At 63.2% G+C, this 19548-nt stretch overlaps 2 protein-coding genes across 2 annotated transcripts; one reads left to right on the forward strand and one right to left on the reverse strand.

Annotated features, from left to right (window-relative positions):
• Nucleotides 1-2184: 2184 nt before the first annotated feature.
• CLDN23 (claudin 23) lies at nt 2185-2904 on the forward strand. Its single transcript, XM_086612307.1, has one exon. It carries the CDS (start codon nt 2185-2187, stop codon nt 2902-2904), a length of 720 nt encoding a protein of 239 aa, XP_086468433.1.
• A 1193-nt stretch (nt 2905-4097) lies between these two features.
• On the reverse strand, nt 4098-18528 carry LOC104381424 (uncharacterized). The gene is made up of 33 exons (XM_086612317.1): nt 17626-18528; nt 17048-17167; nt 16513-16632; nt 16204-16431; nt 15861-15974; nt 15648-15767; nt 15236-15361; nt 14928-15134; nt 14594-14762; nt 14299-14467; nt 13822-14047; nt 13335-13460; nt 12910-13125; nt 12380-12688; nt 11944-12156; nt 11181-11750; nt 10555-10770; nt 10105-10343; nt 9893-10022; nt 9398-9576; nt 9094-9280; nt 8535-8753; nt 8123-8306; nt 7635-7836; nt 7399-7563; nt 6899-7099; nt 6267-6810; nt 5992-6120; nt 5698-5805; nt 5375-5611; nt 4820-5243; nt 4464-4599; nt 4098-4154 (listed from the first exon to the last, which is right to left on the reverse strand). The coding sequence occupies exons 1-33, from the start codon at nt 17738-17740 to the stop codon at nt 4098-4100; spliced, it is 6705 nt and encodes a 2234-aa protein (XP_086468443.1). The 5' UTR covers nt 17741-18528.
• Between the last annotated feature and the right edge of the window lie 1020 nt (nt 18529-19548).

The following is a 19548-nucleotide window of genomic DNA, read 5'->3' on the forward strand; positions in this document are numbered from 1 at the left end:
CCAACCTGACACTCAATAGCTCATCATGGATTTTTTTTTTTTTTTTTCCTTGGAATCAAGCTCTGACTATCTCACCATGGATCTTTTCCAGCTCAAGGCCTCCTGCTGCTCCTCCAACTTATAAAGAGGTGTTAAAATATAATGATAAAATGCAAGCCAACTCGACCAGGCCTGGATAAAGTTTCCATCATGTTCTTAAAGAGATGACTTTGCCAAGGTAGGAAAAACTAAGTCACAGACTTGGAGAAGTAGGAAACGCCAAGTAAGGTGGTTCTCCCCACCCAGCAGCTAGGGAAACGTGGGAAGGAAGGCGGTTGCAGCCAGACCATTTTATCTCAGAGACCAGATGGCTTTAAATGCTTCCCCAGAGCTTGGAAAGGGCCAGGCTCTGCTTTGAATTGCTTTTCATACCACCTCATTAGAAAGTAAAAGGAAAGAAATGAACAATCTATAACTTCGTGGCATTGAGAAACAGCTCTGTTAATCCCATTTCCTTCCCTGAGTTTACTCAGGGCAAGTCATCCAGCATCAGGGCCACATCACCTAATCTGCTGATCACTGCCCTGCAATCAGGAAACTGGGCACCAGACCAAAGGGCAAACGCATCCTCCTGGGCATTATTAATAAATTGGAAAGTCTCAGGTTGTTAAACCTGACCCTCGTGCTTCCTTGTGACGCTCCCAGCACCCAGCATCTACATGCTGCTGCGGATCCAAGCAGTGTCCACCACCCAAACCCAAGCAAGAGGGGCAGAGCATCGCACCCAAGGGGGTGCAGATGGGAGGAGAAGGAAGGTGCTGCAGGGAGAGGCATCCTAGGGCAGGCACCGCAAAGACCAAGGTGGCGGTACAGGCTGTGGCAAACATCAACCTCTGGCTTAGTTTCCCAACTGAGGAGCATCACGTTTTCAGCAAACTATTAGCTGTATATGACAAAGCCAGGCATCTTGGTCTGGAGCTGGCTGCCAGCACTGCTGCCCTGCAGACACAGCTGAGGACATCAACCTCTGGCTGAGTCCAACCCACCTCTGCCTTCCACAATCCATTCCCCAAAAGATCCGGCATTCACAAAGCTGAAGGGCTTCAGGGGCACTTGAGGAATAGCTGTAGGACAGAGGAGTGGGGGAAGCAGCCGGTGAGCAGCTGGTCCAGAACCACCCAGCCCTCCAGCTAGCAAAGGCCACAAAACCAGCAGTGCAAAGGCACTCTGGGGCACACCTGCAGCCAGCCCTCCAGCTCAACTGGGATTGCTCATCCCAAATTAATCCACAGAGAATGCTGCCCTCTTTTGGGTTTAACATGACTGTCAGAAATTCAGGGAAATTTGGAGAGGCGCAAGACCTGTGCTTTTGGGGGCTCAGAACTCCACAAAGGGGTTCTCAAACGTGGTGACTTCCCATGCCTGTCTCAGTGGACATCCCAGGGACTTTGCCTGCTGAGAGCCAGGCTGATGCATCAGCGTGTGGCCTCTGAGTGCAGCCTGGGAAGGGAAGACGCCAAATTTAGGAGTGGTCCCTGAAGGGCAGCGGGATGCTGGTGGGGATGAGAAGCAAGAAGATGAAGGCCAGGGGCTGGGCAGAGGGCCTGAGGAGGACTGCGGGCTCCTTACTGACTCCAAGAGCTGCTGGCATGTCATTTGAATTAACGATTTTCATAAATTAATTCAGCTGATAGTCAAATAAATTCACAGTCAGTTTAACTAAGCGAGCCATAACAGGGCCCGGTGCTTCCCCGGCGTGGAGGAGTCGGGACCGAGCAGTGCCGAGCCCCCGGGTGACGCTGAGACGTCCCAGTGCCACCTGTGGCCCGGGGACGGCCGCCTGTGCCCAGCATCCCCGCCCGGCTGCCTGCGAGCTGGCTGCCGGCCAGCCCTGCCCGGGCCCGGCTCCGGCTCCTCCCTGCCTGTGCTTCCTCCCGCCGCTGGCACCTCCCCGCAGCCCCGGGCACGGCCGGAGCCTGCTCCGCGGGCTGCCCGCCGAACGGGGGTCCCGGGACTCCTGCCTTGCCGCGGCGGACCCCTGCCCGCACCGAGCAGCCCTGGGGCACCAGCGCCCCTTCTTCTGCCCGGCTGACGAGCAGCAGCAGTGAGCCCCTGCTCCCTTGGAGACTCCCCCGGACCTCTGGCGAGCAGGGGCAGGACTTGGAGACCTGCACTGGAGCCTGCTTCACCCACCTCATACCCGACATGCGGACGCCGACGGCGATGATCGTGGGGCTGGTGCTGTGCCCCTGCGGGATCCTGCTGACACTCACGGGCACACTGGCACCCAGCTGGCGGCAGGTGAGCCTCATACCCGACCAGCCCGTTGACCTCATCTTGGAGCAGGGCATCTGGGACATATGCAGAGAGCGGCAGAGCAGCCACGACCGCCGCTGCGGGCAGGCTGATGAGCTAGGCTACTTTGAGCAGGTGGCCGTGCGGGCAGCCCAAGGGCTAATGCCCACCTCGCTGGTGGTCACCCTCCTGGGCTTGGTGGTGGCTGCCCTAGGGGTACGCTGCTGGCAGAATGAGCCCCGGTACCTGGTGGCTGGAGTGGCGGGGCTTGTGCTGCTCCCCTCAGGGCTGCTGAGCCTCGTGCCTGCCTCCTGGTACACCCATGAGCTATGGGCACTGCCTGCACCAGCTGGCAGCACGCTGGCTGTAGGCTACAGCTTGGTGCTGAGCTACTTAGGAAGCTGCCTGGAGATCCTGGGGGGGTTGGCCCTCACCCTCAGCTTCCACCACTGCTGCAAAGAGCACAGGAGGCGCAAAGAGCAGAGGGCCTCCAAACTGCCCCCCAGCCCTGTGCTGGAGTCTGGGCCGTGCTCCACCACTGGGGCCCACCACAATCCCTGGGACGTGCTGGAGGATGAGCGAGACAGACGGCACTCAAGGAGCACCCTGCCTTGTGACTCTGACTTGTAGCCCCCCAGCACAGGGGCAGCAGTGGGCACCAGCCCCCCTGCCTGCCTGGCACTGTGAGTGATGCTGGCTCATGCCCCTCCAAGCCATGCCCTTCTCTTGGCACACCTCAGAGCACGCTGGAAACAAGACCACGGACCTGGCTTGAACCTCTGCAGCCTCCTCACAAGCCTGCTGTGCTCCAGGCCCACAACTGTGCCAAAGCCGTACTGGGTTGAGGACCCACCCTAGCTCCAGTCCCTCCACGCATCTTTTAGGTCATCCCCCTGCACCGTGCAAGCAGCTTGGGCAAAGGCAGCTCTGGTGTTCCCTTGTCAGATAGGTATAGGTTAGCACTGTGTGCCCTTTGGGGCTGGGAACTGGGGAGAGGAGCACCTCCCACATGCCTCTGCTCAACTCAGGGCTGTGCAAACAGCAAAATAAAAGAGGAGGAATGGGTCTGTGCTGTGGGATTATTATGGGCTTGCTGGGAGGCAGGCTGGGCTGAGAGCCAGCAGGCATGGCTAACCCAGCTCCTCCGTGCTTTGCCTGAAGCAGGGAGGAAAGGTCTGTAAAACAGGACAGGTGGCTTTTATAGCACCTTCCTCAAGGACTTTTCTGCCATGGTCAAAATCAGCTCCGGAAGAAGTTTCTCCTTCCTTGAACACAGCCATTTCAGGAGAAAAAAAAAAGAGAGATCACAAGAAAAAAAAAAGAGATCACAAGAAGAAAAAAAAAAAGCAGCGTGTATTTCCCCTTTCATCATTAGCTTGGTGTAAGGTGGGTAAAACTGGTCTCACTAGTTCGTAGGGGACACTCGGAAGGTCAGAACTGCACTATAAAATCCTGCTGGGCACCCTGCATAACAGGGCAAGAGCTGAGCCAGCTTCCTTGCAGAGCTATTCCACCAGATTTGTACCCCAGGTGAGCCCAGAGCACCCTGGTCAGCAAGCTAAGCCTTGCTGTAGAGGGACAGTGGATCAAGATGCCCACGTGTGGTTAAGGCCTGGTACGGGATGCATCCTGCAGGGCAAGATCAGATTCAGGTGGGCCAGAGAGCATGTTGGGGCTGGAGACTTCCTGAAAAACCTCCTAGAGCTTTTTGCTCTGAACTGTAAATTCCCTAGAGCTTAGACATCTGGGAAGAGCAAACCAACCTCTCCTCCCCGGCCCACACACAAACCACAATGGCACCAGAGATGCTGCGCACCGTTCCTTTATGAAAATACAGTGTCGGGGTGAGATGATCCCTTCCTCAGCGGGGCTGGCAGCTCCTGCAGAGATTACAGATGGGTGCATCAGGGATGAGTCTGAACCAGCCTCCCTGGGCCCAACCCACACCTTGGCACAGGGGCTCCAGCCACAGGGGGAGCAGGGCAGCCCCTGTACCATCCAAACTCCAGGCACTCCCAGGTCTTGCCCCTCTCCCCCCAGCAAGAGCAAGCAGGAGAGCAGAGCTTGCCTCAAGAGAGGGCACTGTGCCAGCGCTGGGCCTGGGGAGGGATCTGCATATTGGGGAGGCCTTGGGGCACCCCAGGGTGGCAGAGGGGTCCCAACCAGGGCTTGCTCCAGGCACTGCTCACCTCTTTCCCATCATAAGCTTCGTTCACAAAGGTATCACTCTTGGGTGGAAGGTCTTCCTCCTCCTCATCTTCTTCCTCAGGGTCGCTTTCACGGTGGTACAAGGTCAGCACCCGGGTGGAGGCAGTGCTTGAGGTCCTAGAAAGGAAAAAAGTACAGTGAGGATGGCACGGCCATCTCCTAGAGATGGGGCAGATCCCAAGGTCCTGCCACAAACCCCAGTAATAGCCTGCCAGGGTAAGTGGAGCTTTCCACGTAGCCCAGGAGCACCCCAGGACATCACGCTGTCCCTGGGCAGGGAGAACCTGTCCTTTTTCATCTGCAATTGTACCTGGCCCAGCCCAGCCCCAGAGCTCACCTCCTCCGCCTGTCCCGTGTCCGCATGTAGGCCAGGGCCCCCACAGCAGCGGCAGTGAGCAGCAGGAGCACGGCCACCCCCAGAGCAATAGGTCCTGCAACGGGCTGCACCTCTGCCTCCTCGCAGTAGTCACCACGATAGCCCAGGGCACAGTGGCACGTCACTCGCCCAGCCTCGATGGCGCAGTCCCCGCGCAGGTTACACGTCTCGCTGCTGCACGGCACGGCCCCCAGCACCTCCTCGGTGCTGGGGGGTACCAGGAAGGGCTCTCCATGCTCCCGGGGGCCAGGGGCTGTGGGCAGGCTGAGGCTGGGCTGCTGAGGCTTGGGTGCAGCTGTGGGTAAGGCTGGTTTCTGTTCTTCCACATGGGATATTCCTGATGGTGCCACAGCAGGGACCTGTGTCCCCACCTCCACAGAGGGGCCTGGAGGGATGGGCACAGATCAGCAGAGACCCAGGTGAGACCTCCCCCTTCCCAAACTGGGGGAGACTGGGCAGAACCCCCGTGTGCCCAGCCAGGACCCCTGCACACCCTGGCTGTGGGCGAGCACTCACAGTCAGACTCATCTGAGCCGTCAGCGCAGTCAGGATGCCCATTGCAGACCTGCTCCCTGGAGATGCAGCTCTGGAGGTCAGCGCAGGCGTGGAGCGGGGCCGGGCAGGGCAGTGCCAGCGCACAGGCCACCCCACGCACCAGGTGGTAGCCAGGAGAGCAGCGGCACAGCCGCCCTGTGGGGTTGGGCAGGCAGAGCTGGGCACAGCCCCCATTGCTCTTTGCACAGCCGTTGGTGCCTGCCAAAACAGGACGGGTTAGCTCGGCCACCACGAGGCACGGCTCAACCTCCCAGATGCCCCAGCTGGGGCAGCCCCAGACCCACCTTCCTGTGAGAACTGGCTGTAAATCCTCATGGCTACCAACTCCTCCTCCATTGGGAACCACCAGCTCTCAGCCCGCTCCAGCCGGCTATGCCAGATCTTGCTGGAGCCTGGAGACATATGGGAGTCAGCACTGCTGCACCTCCTCTTGCAAGGGTGCCCGGGATGGGAGGTGGGGTGCCCAAACCTGCCCTTCACCCTGGGGAGGGGCTGCCTGCACCCCACAGGGACTGGCAGAGACTCCTCTGTCCTGGTGCAGTAGGAGGAGCTGGAGAAAGCACAGCAAACAGACTCACTGTTGGTTGAGGTCGTGCTCCAGAGCAGAAAGCCTTCTCCGATGGCAAAGAGCGAGAGGCCATGCAGCCCTTCTCGCACCACCTGGAAGTGGGATCCATCCAGCTCGATGCTGCTGATGGTGCCTCTCTCTGCAGGGCACAGATGCAGAGACATCAGGTGGGGGGGCACAGAGGGCTCCGGGCTGCCCCTCAGGGCCATGCTGGGCTGTGCCCTGAGGACCGAGTGCCTGCACCACTGCTAACCCCAGCAACGCCCTGGCTCAGCCCACACTCACCGCGGTCTGCCCAGTACAGCCGGGTGCTGGCACCCCCAAAGGCGAGGCTGGTGGGAGCCCGGGCTCTCCTCCAGATCTCTCTGCGGCTGGTGCCATCCATGGCCGCGCACTCCACCACAGCACCGGGACCGCGACTGCCGGCTGTTGTGACGAAGCACATGGAGGAGGCGCGAGGGCAGAGTGCCAGCCAGGCGGCACCCTGCAGCCCCTCGCTGAGCAGTGCCAGGGCCCACCGCCCCCCGGGAGCCGCCACGTGGATGCTGGGTGGCTGCCCCCCGATCCAGTACAGGTTCCCACTCAGCCAGTCCAGGGCCAGGGACGTCACCGTGCCCTCCACAGCCACCGCCTGCTTCCAGGACAGCCGCCCCCAGTCCTTCAAGCGCAGCAGCCCGATGGAGTCGCCTCCCACCTCCGCAAAGTAGAGGCTCTTGTCTTTCACTGTGTAGTCGACAGCCGTCAAGCGGCCCACCTTGGCCAAGGGCAGCACTCGGTGAGGAGGAAGACCTTGGAATCCAGCCGTTTTGGGCAGGTCCTTCAGGTAGACCTGGTGGAAGGAGGCAGCGCTAGGACGGGGACCCCGCTCCCCAGAGAGCAGCAAGGACAGCAGCCCCCAGGGCTCCAGAGGACAGTACCTGCGCCACGGCTGCCGGTGACACCAGGAGGGCAAAGGCTGAATCGCGAAGGGGCAAGCAGGTGGTCTCATCGTCGGCGAGCGTCAGCCCGGCAGGGCACCGGCACTGCCCAGCGTGCCCGGTGCTCAGCAGGCACAGGTGGGAGCAGCCACGTGCCGTGCAGGGGCTGGGGGCCGTGGGGCGCAGGGCTGGGTGCGTCACCTGTGGGAAGGGCACGCTGAGCCTCACCGCCCTGCCAGCACCTGGCAGCGGAGCTGAGAGTGACCAACCCCACGCCATGCTCCTGAGACCAGGATGTGGCTCAGCTGGGGGCAGGATGGCGAGGCAGAGATGCTCCAAGAGGACCAGAGATCCTTGACCACAAGGACTGCTGCCCAAGGATCTCTGAGATGGGGGTACAACTCCCAGTGGCTCCACACTCAGAGGACAGCAGGGCCGTCCAGGGTGGGAGCCCCAGCACGGCTGGCATAGCAGGATTTGGGGCTCCCCCAGCTACGTACCAGGAGGCCGTGGGGCTGCCCGTGTCGCTTGAGCAGCACGGTCCTGTTCTTGCCACTGGTCTTGTCCACCTGCTGCACAGACCATGCCGCCATCGCCGACCAGTAGAGCTGCCCCTCACACACCGCTGCTGCGAAGGGGCTCCGGACCCAGCCTAGCTGCAGGATCTGGCAGAGAGGTCATGAGCATCCACCCCGGCCCCCGTTCAGGACCCCACCACCAGAGCCCCACCACACACCTTCACACTGGTGCCATCCAGACGTGCAGAACCGATGCTGCCCAGCTTCTCATCCAGCCAGAAGATCCTCCGGGTGGGGAGGTCGAGGGCTAGTGCTGTGGGCCAGCCCAGTCCCTGCGCCAGCAGCACGTGCCGCCAACTCCCATCCATGGTGGCTTCCATCAGCCGTGGGTGCCTCCCCACCTCTGACCAGTAGAGCACCCTGGCAGGAAGAGAGGTAATGGTCCACAGACCTGCCACAGCATCATCCCAGTACCAGGGCAGCCCAGAGGAGCTGTGCAAAGCTCCCCATCCCATCAGGAACGCACTAAGAGCTCCACCCAGGGCAGGAGCAGGTGCCTGGCCTCCTTCCCCAGTTGCACAGCCCCAACAGCACCCAGGTGAGGCCATCCCAACTCTTCCCCAGGCTGTTGCCTGCCTCCGTGGAGGAAAACGGGGCAGGGAAGGGATGGCAAGGAGGTCCCCATGTCCTCTCATGCCAGCCTTACCCTGCCAAAGGCTGGAGCACCAGGGAGTGGGGCTGGTCCAGGTCTCCATCCATCACCACAGTGTACTCTGGTATCCCTCGCCAGGCAGCCCCCAGGCGAGTGGCCAGCACCTGCCCTGCTGCTCCATCTGTCCAGTACAGGTTCCTCCCGAGCCAGTCCACTGCTATACAGTCTGATCTCACACCTGCAACGCGCTCAAGAGTCAGCAGCTGTAGGGTGACAGCTGCGTGGCCCTCTAGCACAATGCTCCCAGCCCAGGTCCCCTCCATCCCAGGAGCTCCGGCTCCTCCCAACCCTGTTCCCACCAGCACCTCTCCACACAAGAGGACGCAGCCTGGCACCCCACTGCAACCTGGAGATTGCAAAGCCACGGAGAGGTCAGCCCTGCTAACCCCACACTGCCACAGCCCACCTTTCACCAGTGTGCCTTTCTTGCCCGAGTCGAGGTCCTGCCAGCGGATGCTCTCTGTGGCCAGGTCCATCCAGAAGACTTTCCTCTCCACCAGGTCATAGTCGAGCGAGAAGATAACGCGATCCTTGTCAGTGGCCAGCAGCAGCTCCTCACGCCCACTCCGCAGGCCATAGGACAACACCTCTGACTGCACAGCCACCAGCAACATGGGCTCTGGTCCTGGGACAACAGAGCCACCCAGCCCCTCAGCGCTGGTGGCCCCGTGGCCCCAGCACACACAGGCAGGGAACACGGCACTCACAGGCATTGGAGCCTGCTGGGACTCAGCTCTGCCACACAGCACATGCCCCAGCTAGTGCAGATGGATTTCCAACTAGCCACGGGCTAGCAAGCAGCACCTCATAGCTGAGTGGGGCCTGGGAGGCCATGTGGCAGAGAGGACAGGGCCATTCTTGGACTCAAGGCTCCCGGTGGGCAGCAGGCACAGGTGCTCCCTGGCTCCTGGTGTACCCTAGAGTGCCAGGGACCCCCAGCACTGCTTGGCCATCCCAGGGCTTACCAGTGAGTTTGCAGACACGGCCATCAGGCTCCAGCAGGTAGCCGGGGAGACAGCCACAGCTGTAGGACCCCGGGGCATTGAGGCATGTCTGGCTGCAGGCTCCCTCGCCCTGCTCTGTGCACTCGTCTATGTCCATGCAGGACAGACCATCCTCAGCGAGCCGATAGCCTGGGTCACACCAGCACCGCTGTGGGGAAAGGGGCTGTCAGGGCCCCCGCTTCAGGGACACACGAGGCTCTGTCCTGCTGCTGGACCAGGGCAGCATGGCAGGGTAAGCCCCTGGACCAGGGCTGCTGGCACTCACAGGGCCCTGGGGCGAGGGGTAGCAGAGACGAGCACAGGACCGCTGGCAGGGCACAGAGCAGTTCCCCCCCTCGTCTGAGCCATCCGCACAGTCCTGCCGGCCGTCGCACACCAGGGACGCATTCAGGCAGGTCCCCAGCCCACATGGGTACTCGTGACCCTGGCAGGGAGCAGGCAGGCCTGCAGGGACACATGGGGAAGGCTGCCCTGAGCCTCGTCCACCAGCTCCTTTTGCTCAGCTGGGGCAGATTCAGCTGCTCTCACAGGGTGCCCAGAGCTCCCTGCAGCCACATCCAGAGCTGTGCCTGCAGCCTGGCGTGAGGCTATCCTAATCCTGAAGCCACCAGCCCTACAGGGACAACAGCTACACAGGGCCTGGAGCCACTGCAGACAGTGGGAAGAGGCAGACAGCACATGTCCCCACCGCCCTCTGTGCTGGGCACCCACCAGCCACCCCTGAGCAAGGCAGAGGGGATAAAAGCAGGGTGCTGCTCACAGCCAGCCTCATCGCTGCCATCCGTGCAGTCGCTCTCTCCGTCACAGCGCCACACATCAGGGATGCACTCATGGCCATGGGAGCAGCTCCACTGCCGGTCCCCACACAGCCCTTCCTCCCAGGGGCAGCCCTGCAAGAGCAGAGGGTGAGGAGGGGCACCCACCCTCTCAGGAGCGAGCGAGGACAGCCTGTGTCCCCACCACCCCACCTACCTGCTCGTCTGTGCCATCCCTGCAGTCGGCAGCACCATCACAGCGCCATGCCTCCGGCACGCACTCCCCACTGCTGGGACACGCCACCTCGCCCGCGCGGCAGAGCAGCGGCCGGGGAACAGCGCAGCCCTCCTCGTCCGAGCCATCCTGGCAGTCACTGTCACCGTCGCAGTGCAGAGCCAGGGCCACGCACTGCCCGCTCCGGCAGGAGAACTCGGCTGGACTGCACTCCTTTGGCACTGCAGGCAGGGCCAGGGCTGAGCGAGGGTACCCTCCCCATCCCCATCCCGCCAGTGCAGGCATGGCACTGAGCAGGGTACAGCCCCTCCAGCTGCTAAGCAGGTTGCCCTGGACAGTGCAGGCTCATGGACCCACAGGAAACCTGGTGCACCCACCTGTGGGGCAAGGCACGCCCCAAAAGCCCTGTCCCACCCAGCCCCAGGGTCTCACCGCAGCCCTGCTCGTCGGTGCGGTCCAGGCAGTCGGCGTGGCCGTCGCACAGCCAGCTCTCGGGGACGCAGCGGGTGGCAGCATCACAGCGCAGGGCGCACTCCCGAGAGGGGGTCCAGCAGCCCACCTCATCTGAGGCATCGGGGCACTGCGGCACCCCATTGCAGCGCTCTCCAGCCTCAACACAAGTGACTCCATTCGCACAGTGGAAGGCCCCTGGGGAGACAAGGGGCCTTGCTAAGCTTGCAGTAGGCAGCCAAGCTGCCCAGACCTTCTGCTAGCCCCCCAGTGACCTGGAATGGTCCCAAGCTACAGCAACAGGGCTTAGTCCCCCCATCAGCGCACCTCCAGCAGCCTAGGTCTCAAGCAAGGCGACTGAGGCAATCTCAGCTCAGTCACATCTAGGTCACCATGAGCAGTGAGGCCAGCCCTGTTGCTGCCTTTTGACTCACAGCACCTCCAGCCCAGTACCAAACTGAGAAGCCAGCCTGCCACATCACAAGCATCAGAGCCCTGCACCCCCTCAGACCTCCCCAGGGCCCCCTCCCACCAACCCCACCAGGAGGAGACAGAAGGCCTGGCACAGGGTGACCCAGCTGCACAGGGGACTGGACAACGGCTCCTACCTGGAGTGTCGCAGAGCTGGGCACACCCGTCCTCATCAGAGCCATCCCCACAGTCCTTCTCCCCATCACACATGTACTCCTGGGCCACGCACTCAGTGCCGTCACGGCAGGGCACATGTGTGCGAGGACAGGACAGATGGGGGACTGGGGTTGGGGGGTGTGCAGGGCTGGATGGGAGGGGTGGGGTAGGCGGCACTACCCGTGCAGGGCTGGTTGGGCGCTGGGTGGTAGTAGTTGGCTGTGGGGCAGTGGTCTTGGTTGGCAAGGACCAAGTGGTGGTGGTGGTGGAGGTGGTGGTGGTGGCTGGCTGCACAGTACTGGTCTTGGTTGGTGTGGTCCAGGCAGTGGTTGGCGCAGGGGTGGTCTTGGTTGATGTGGACTGGCTGGTGGTGGTTGGTGTTGTGGTAGGCTTGCTGGTTGGTGCAGTAGTGGTGAGCACAGTGGTGGTCTTGCTTGGCGTAGGTCTCGTGGTGGAGGTGGTGGGCCGAGCAGCAGTGGTGCTTATGGTTGTCCTCACAGTGATGGTCACAGGTGGAGGGAGCGGCAGGGCAGACCCCTTGTTTGGAGGCACTGGCAGAGGCATGGGCACAGGAACATGAGCCTGGATATGAGGCTGTGCCCTCCCCACGCTCCGGGCACCTCCAGGAGCACCCCACATGGCCACCAATAGCCAGGCACCCTGCCCCAGCTCAGAGCAGCACGGGCCACCCAGCCCCATCAGATACAGCATCAGCGCCAGGCACAGAGCCACGGCCACTCTTACCAGCCTGCGGCTCCGAGCCCACGAAGGCCACCACGCCCTGCACGCCTGCTGCCGGCATAGACAGCACGAGGGCCAGCGTCCTCCGGTCCCACAGCAGCAGAGCCGTCCCGTTTGCTGACACCAGGTATGGCTCAAAGGCGGCCACAAGGCTGTGGGACCAACTGGATGCCAGGGTGACTGCCTTCCGCTTGGTCAGACTCAGTGCCCGCAAGCCTGTGAGGCAGAAGGATGGCAGTGCTCCTCATGGCCCATCCCGTGTCCCCACAGCTATGGCAGGGATCTCATGGCTGAGGCTAGGGACCCACCCCTGGGACAGGGTCTGCCCCATGGACACCCCACTGCCCGGGCAGGGACCTGCTGCATGTAGGGCACGGCTGATCGCTCCTGCCTATAGCGACCGCCTCGGCTCCCTGCTCCAGGTACAACCAGGGCTTACCCGGGGCTGAGCTCCAGAGCAGGCTGAAGGCTCTGCTATCCATGGCCGCAGGCAGGTCTCCAGGCCACGTCTCGTTCCAGGCATCCGACGGGGCACCCCCGGCCAGGCTCAGCTGCTGCAGGGGCTGCCCGCGGGCCAGCCAGTACAGAGCACCCCGCTGCCAGTCCAAGAAGAGGTGCTGGATGCTGCTGCGAGCACGGTGCAGGATGCGCGGTGACATGTCAGATGCCTGGATCACCCCGATGTCCCTCCGGTTACATGCGAGCCAGTACAGGTCCCCCAAGCGGATGTCCACACGGGCAGAGCAGACTTGGCAAGAGTAGGCAGGCAAGCAGTTACGGGGCTTTCCCATGACCTGCTGGGGCCTGGATCCCCCCCTGCCCCTAAAACCACGACACAGCTGCCCGGTGCCTTGGCACAGCCCCAGTGCAGGCACCATGAGACTCCTGTGCTCTGCACCCAGGAGATGTTACCTGAGGCCTGAGCACCAGGAAGAGGAGAATGCCCTCCATCATCCCATGGGGTCTCACCTGGCAGCCCAGTCTCAATGGTCTCTCTCCTGCCAGGGTGCCCCACAACACGCAGGAGTGTCCCACGATCATCTGTCCCGTAGAGCACCGACCTCTGCCAGTCCACATCTTGCAGGTAGAAGTGCTCCTGCCACTCCTGCACCAGTTTGCTGTGTGCTCCAGGGCCCACCTGCACTAGGGAAATGGTCTTTCCTGACGCGTACACGATGGACAGCTCTGTGGGGTACAAGGGCAGTGTGTGAGTGCGATCATGGTGGCACTGGATGGGGTCACGAGCACGAACTAAGGCAGAAATGTAACAGCACTAGTGTGTGCTGGGAACCTCATCCCACCAAAGCCACAGCCCCTTACAGCCCCACCCTCCAGCTCCCACAGGGATGCATTCCACCCTGGACAGCCAAGCTCACCTTGCAGACCCTGCTCACCTGCACACTTCCCCGAGGGCAGGAGGAAGAGGCCCTCTGGACATGCACACTTGTAGCCCAGAGGGTGCACAGGGGACAGGAGGCAAAGGTGACTGCACAGCCCTGGAGCACACGCAGCAGTGTCCCCTGGGAGCAAGGGGACATTAAGAGCTCAAGCAGCCATGATCCCCAATGCCTCTTTCAATCCCCAAAAAACCCACAGGCTGTCCCAGGGCTGGATACAGGTCAGCTACCCCAGGCAGGCTAGTAGTGTCACATGAGGTAGGAGGGCTCAGCTCTGCCCAAAGCCATGAGACTCGTCAGCTTTCCTATGGGTTCGTATGTCCCTTCTGTCATAACCCCACAACCCCTTGCCACAGGACCAGAAGAGCCATTGGGCGGGACCCAGTGAGCCCCAGGACCCAAGCGCAGCCTCCCCTAGGACCCAGGGAAGCGGTGGGGATGCTGCCAGCCCTGCACCGGCACGGGCGCCCGACAGGGTACTCACGGGGAGGCTGCTGCAGTGCATGCAGCACAGTGAAAGCCGAGACGGGGGCGCGGAGCAGCACTGCATGCTCCTGGGGAGAGGCGTGGGTGGCCGACACCAGCTCTGTGCCATCGGTCCAGAAGAACCGGCTCTCGAACACAGCCAGGCCCAGTGGCTCCGTGTGGCTCCGCAGGACGGCGGGAAAGGAGTGGCGCCCACCGCCATCCACCTGCAGTGTCTCGATGGACTGGGGACAAGGCAAGGCACCGTCACCATGTGGCACCCGTACACTCCAGCACCATCTTGCAACCATGAGTCTCACAGTGGTGCATTCACCCCTCTCAGCCCAGGGATGTGCCCCAGACCGGAGCACTGCTCCCTGCTCCCTCCCCCATGCCCTGGCCATAGCCACAGGGGAACTGGGGCCATGCTCCCCACTCTCACCACATTGCCTCCCAGCACCTGAGGGGGCAGAGCCCTGCTGCCCCACATCCCTACCTCCTTGTACTCGCTGATCCAGTACAGCCTGCCAGCCACATGGTCCAGGCTTAGCCCCACAGGCCCCTCCATGGACACCACTGTGAGCTCCCGCCGGTTTGAGCCATCCATGCCGGCTGCAGCGATGACTGTCCGGCCCCTCTGCCCACGGTTGACCCAGTACAGGGACCTGGAGGCAGGCACTAAGCACCCACTTCATGGCATAGCACCAGTGCTGCCATGGCCCCGCAGCAGGAATGACATGCTCAGCACTGGCATCACTCACCCAGGAGCCCAGGGCTCACTCGCTCCTCACCTTGCAGCTGGATGCACCGTCAGCTGCTCTGGTGCCACGTCCTTCCCCAGCACTGTCACATAGCCCCAGCCATTGCCCAGCCCTGCGCAGATGGCTGCTGGGTGGCTGCTGGCCCAGTACAGCTGCCCTGTGAACCAGTCGATGGAGATGCTGTTCACCTCCCCAGCATCTGCAGAAACACAGCGGTTTAAGACACACCACCCCTGCTGCAGGCTGACAGGCAAAACCCAGGTTGCCCCTTCCTCTACGGGAAAGGCAGGGCTGGGGTGGCAGGCCAGCTCTCAGCACCCATCTCAGCCCTGCTACGGCACCCAGCACCCTCGCTCCTCCCCACCTGCATAGAGGGGCTGTGTCCCCTTCCCCGGCAGGCGAGCACGGAGCTCGCCCTCCTCTGTCAGCCAGTAGTATGTTTCCCGGAGTAGGTCGTATGCCAGGGCGCGGGGTTCGGTCTCAGTGGAAAGCAGGGGCCGGTAGGCTTGAGTCCGCACATCCAGAAGGGCCAGGTCCTGTCCCACAGCCACCAGGATCTGCGTCGCATTGTCTGCCAGGGCAAGGGGGAATGTCACCTGGTGAGCGGGGACTTGGCTAGCTGGGGGCAGTGCCCAGCCCCTCAGACAGCCCGGGCTCCCCGGCTCACCCTACCTGCCACTTCGCAGGCAGTGCCGTGCCGCAGGGTGTAGCCCTGAAGGCAGGCGCAGCTGAAAGCGCCTGGGGTGTTGCTGCACAGCTGGCTGCAGGGGCTGTACTCCAGGGAGCACTCGTCCACATCTGTGGGGAGAGGCACTGCCAGGAGCCCGCCACACAGCAGACAGCACCGCCACTGCTCCCAAGGGAGCACAGGCAGGCTCCCTAGATACGAGCACCTGGGCCCCAGCCCCAAAACACACCAGCTGCCACTGGGATGTGACCCAGACACAGCCTTTGCAAGGCCAGGCATGATGTGGAGGCAAAAGCGGGGCTGAGGCAGGCGTTCCTGCACAGCTCTGGGAAGACCCTGCTCTCAGCAGTCGAGGCCTCGCATGCGTGAATGGCACACACCCCAACCTCTTCTTACCAGCACAGCTCTGCCCATCCGCCTGCAGCACCCAGCCACTCCCGCAGGAGCACTGCACTCCCCAGTGCGTGTCCGTGCACGTCTCCGCGCAGCCCCCGTTGCGTACAAAGCAGCTCCGACCTTTGGGGACACAGCGAAGGGGAGACATGACACAGGACAGCTCTGCCCGGTCCCAGCCACGCAGGCAGTGGCTGGCAGCCGCACACAACTCACCACATGTGCTGGGCTCATCAGTGCCATCGAGGCAGTCGTCCTCGTCATTGCACATCAGGGACTCCAGGATACACTTGCCCTCATCGCACCGCACCATTCCAGGCGGGCAGGGAGCTATGGCACACACAGGTCGTGTCAGGAGGGCAGACTGATACCAGCTGGGCACAGGGGAAGCCGTGGCTCCCAGACTCACAGGGAGGCCCCACAAAGTATCAGCAGGTTGCTGGGATGCCTGCCACCATCCCAAGGGGAGCTGGGGCCCAGGAAAGCAAAGTATCCCCTACTTCACACGTGTCCTGGACAGGTCTCACCCCACTGAGAAGCATCCACCATGCCCACTTACCACAGACGTCTTCATCCGAGGAATCGCCGCAGTCATCAATCCCATTGCACTTCCACTCAGACATGATGCACACCCTGTTCCTGCACTGCCACTGCCCAGGCAGACAGGGCTGCTGGGGACACCCCTCCTCGTCCCAGCCGTCCTCGCAGTCCTGGTGCCGATCGCACAGCTCCCAGTGTGGGATGCAGTGGTGGGTGCCGGGACATTGCACCTTCTTTGCCCCGCACACTGAGGGAACAGAGCAGCGCTCACACCCTGCCCTGTGCCCCCAGCCACCCCTGCTCAGCCCCCCCAGCAGAGACCACGTACCACAGTCCTGCTCATCAGAGCCATCCAGGCAGTCAGCAGTGCCATCACAACGCCAGCTGCTAGAAACACACCGGCCGTCGTCGCACTGCCAGACATGGGGGTCCCCACCACAGGCAACATCTGCAGGGATGGCACATGGTCACTGGGACCTACTGCTTCAGCACAACCACGAGGGTCGCCTCTGTCCCGGCACGGGGCAGGTGCTGGCAATGCCCAAGGGGCTCGGCCAAGGCGCTGGCCTGCAGCAGCCCCTAACAAGGCTCTCTGGCAGGTGGAGGGCTGCTTTGCTCAGCATGGGATCCAGGATACATCCCCATGCCACAGACCACCCCCAGGAGCTCTGGGGCACACTCCTCCCTGCAGGGTGCGACCCAGGAGCCACGGGCAGCACCAGCAAGGAGCGAGGTGCCTCTGCCCTGCCCTGCCCCACCACCTCCCACAGCACCCGGGGCCCCTCGGCACTCACACAGCGCAGCCCCCCCACCCCGGCTACCCCCACGACATAGGGCGGGTGCCAGCTCCCCTCGCCGCTCACCGCACTGTTCGTCCGTCCCGTCGGGACACTGCCGCTCGCCATCACAGAGCCAGGGAACGGGGATGCAGGCGGCGCCGCAGGCGGCCTGGCGCGAGGCTGCGCACGCGGGGCCGGCGGGCGCTGCGGGAGAGAGGGAGCCCGGCCCGGGGTCAGCACGCGCGGCCGCCGCGAGCGCCCGCCCCCCGCGCGCCTCCCCGCCGGCGGGTCCCGCAACAGCCCCGCAGAGGCGGGGACCGGCCCCAGCCAGGGGCACCCCAGGACCTGCTGCAGGGTGCAGGGAGAGCTGCGGCCGCTCGTTCCCCGCCCCGGGGAAGGCGGAGACGCCCAGGCGCCCTAGGGAGCAGGACAGGGCTCCTCAGGGTGCCGGGACCCCCCATGCTGTCAGGGTGAGGAGGATGCCACAGGGCGCCCCACATCCCCGTGGGGTGGGGAGAACCGGGCCACCCTAGGTGGAAAAGACCCTCCCACAGCCCATCGCGGGGGGCAGCAAGCAACCCCGGGGCGGGCGCCCATCGCAGCCCCTCGGGATGGGAAAGGGTCGTCCCCCCACCAGCCCACCCCCTTCGGCCCCGTCTCACAGGCAAGGCGGGTCCCGGCGCCGGCGGCGATCCCGGCCAGCAGCAGCAGTAGCGGCGGCAGGAGGATGCTGAGCAGGGCGAGGAGCAGGCGGAGCGGCGGCGGGGGGCGGCCCATGGCGGTGGCGGGGAGGGGCGGCTCCGGCGAGCACGACCGGCGGAGGGGAGCGCGGTACCGTCGCCGCCACCGCCTTTATGCCCGAGCTCGGGCAGCCATTGGGCACGGCGGGCACCGCCTGCCGCCGGCGGAGACCCCGGCCCGCCCCGCCACCGCGGGGGCTGCGGCGGGCCGCCCCGGCGAGCCTCCAGCCGGGGCCCGGGGGGCGCCGGCTGCGGGCGGGGGAGCTGCGGTCCCAGGCCCGGCGCGCTCGGAGCCCGCCGTCCCCAAGAGCCGGGGGGCGCGAAGGGTCCCCGGGCCCCCCGCTCGCTGCCCCATCTCGTCGCGCTGCGCCGGGCCGCCTTATCGGCCGGGGGTTGTTGTGGGAGCCGGCCGTGTGAACCGGGCCCCGCAGCACCTGCGCCGGGCGTGGGAAGGCAGCGGCAGCCTTGAACGCGGAGGCACCTTCCGAAAACACCCCGAAAACACGGCCGGCCGCCGCCTGTCCTCGACCTTGAGGGCTGTGAAGAAGCTGCTGGAGCACAACAAGGAGAGCAAAAGCAGCAGCTGAGGGAGGAAAACAACCCAGCAAGAGGATAAGGCACCTGCAGCCGGCTGGGAAAGGAGCCCTCTCCCACCGGGCAAAGCGGAGGGGCATCGCCCAAGCCAAGGAGCTGGCCCCGGGGGGCTGGCAGGCCTGGGAAGCTGCCAGGGTGATGCCTGTCCTCAGCTTTTGGCTTGCCACCCGGCTGCGTGTGGTGGCATGAGCGTCTGTCCACCCCTAAGACCAGCCTGTGCTCCAAGCACATCCATTGCCTGTGGATGCTGTGCGTTCGTCCTCTCTAGCTTCCCTGTGAAACTCACACGTGAGCTGAATCAGGCAGTTACTGCTATGGGTACGCAGTCGCTCACACCGCTATCTAAGAGATGTTCAGGCATGTACAAGGAGCGTTTGCTCAGGAAGGGAAAGCTCTGGGATGATCTGCATGCTGTGGAAGAGACTGGGTACTAGCCGCGGGGCTGGCACAGGAAGGGGTCTGGCACAGCCAAAGCAGTTGGGAGCTCCAGGCAGAGGTGCCATCAGGTAGATGGAAAAAACGGTGTTGCACAGCTCCGGGTCAGGTGGCCCAGAGTACTGGCACAATGGAGATGCCCATGACATGGCCAGAGAGACCATTTGTCTGAGGATGTGGTGCCCCATAAGCACTAGGTACCTCCCTGCTCCAACAGCGTTACAGCACAGCCCTGATACACACCCCTACCAGTGCCGCAGCCCACGGGGCAGATTCACCCAGTGGTCCTATCTCTCTGGGGCAGCATCCCAGCCACCCTGGAGAATTAGTTTCCCCGGGCACTCCCCAGGGAACAGGAATGTGCAGGTCCCAGGGATGCTCATCATCCCTGGGCAGGGACACCGGGCAAGGGGGTCCTAGGGGTCAGGGGAGGGGGTGGAAAAGAGATGGATACACAACAGAGCAGCACCCAGGCACCCCCAGGCCATGCAGAAAACCCCAATGCCCTCATCACTTCTGCAGACCAGTGCTGAGAGCTGTGGTAAGTCCCTGGGGATCTGCCCCGTCTCCAGGGGCCAACCCAGCTCTGCCACCCCCAGCATACCCTTCTCTCCCCAGGATGTCCAGCACTGCCTCCACCCAGGCACAGAGGCTGTATCACTGTGAGAGCCAACACAAGGAAGGGGACAAAGAGACTCCCCCCAAGAACAATACCTCTGCGATGGGAAGGAGGAGGACAGCACTTTGGGCAGGACCCAGCAAGGACCCTCCTGCCTCCCTGGGGTGCCCAGCTTGTATGGTCCTTTTCCTGCTTTC

The sequence above is a fragment of the Tauraco erythrolophus genome, chromosome 5 (genome assembly GCF_009769465.1).
Source record: "Tauraco erythrolophus isolate bTauEry1 chromosome 5, bTauEry1.pri, whole genome shotgun sequence".
Classification (NCBI taxonomy): Eukaryota; Metazoa; Chordata; class Aves; order Musophagiformes; family Musophagidae; genus Tauraco; species Tauraco erythrolophus.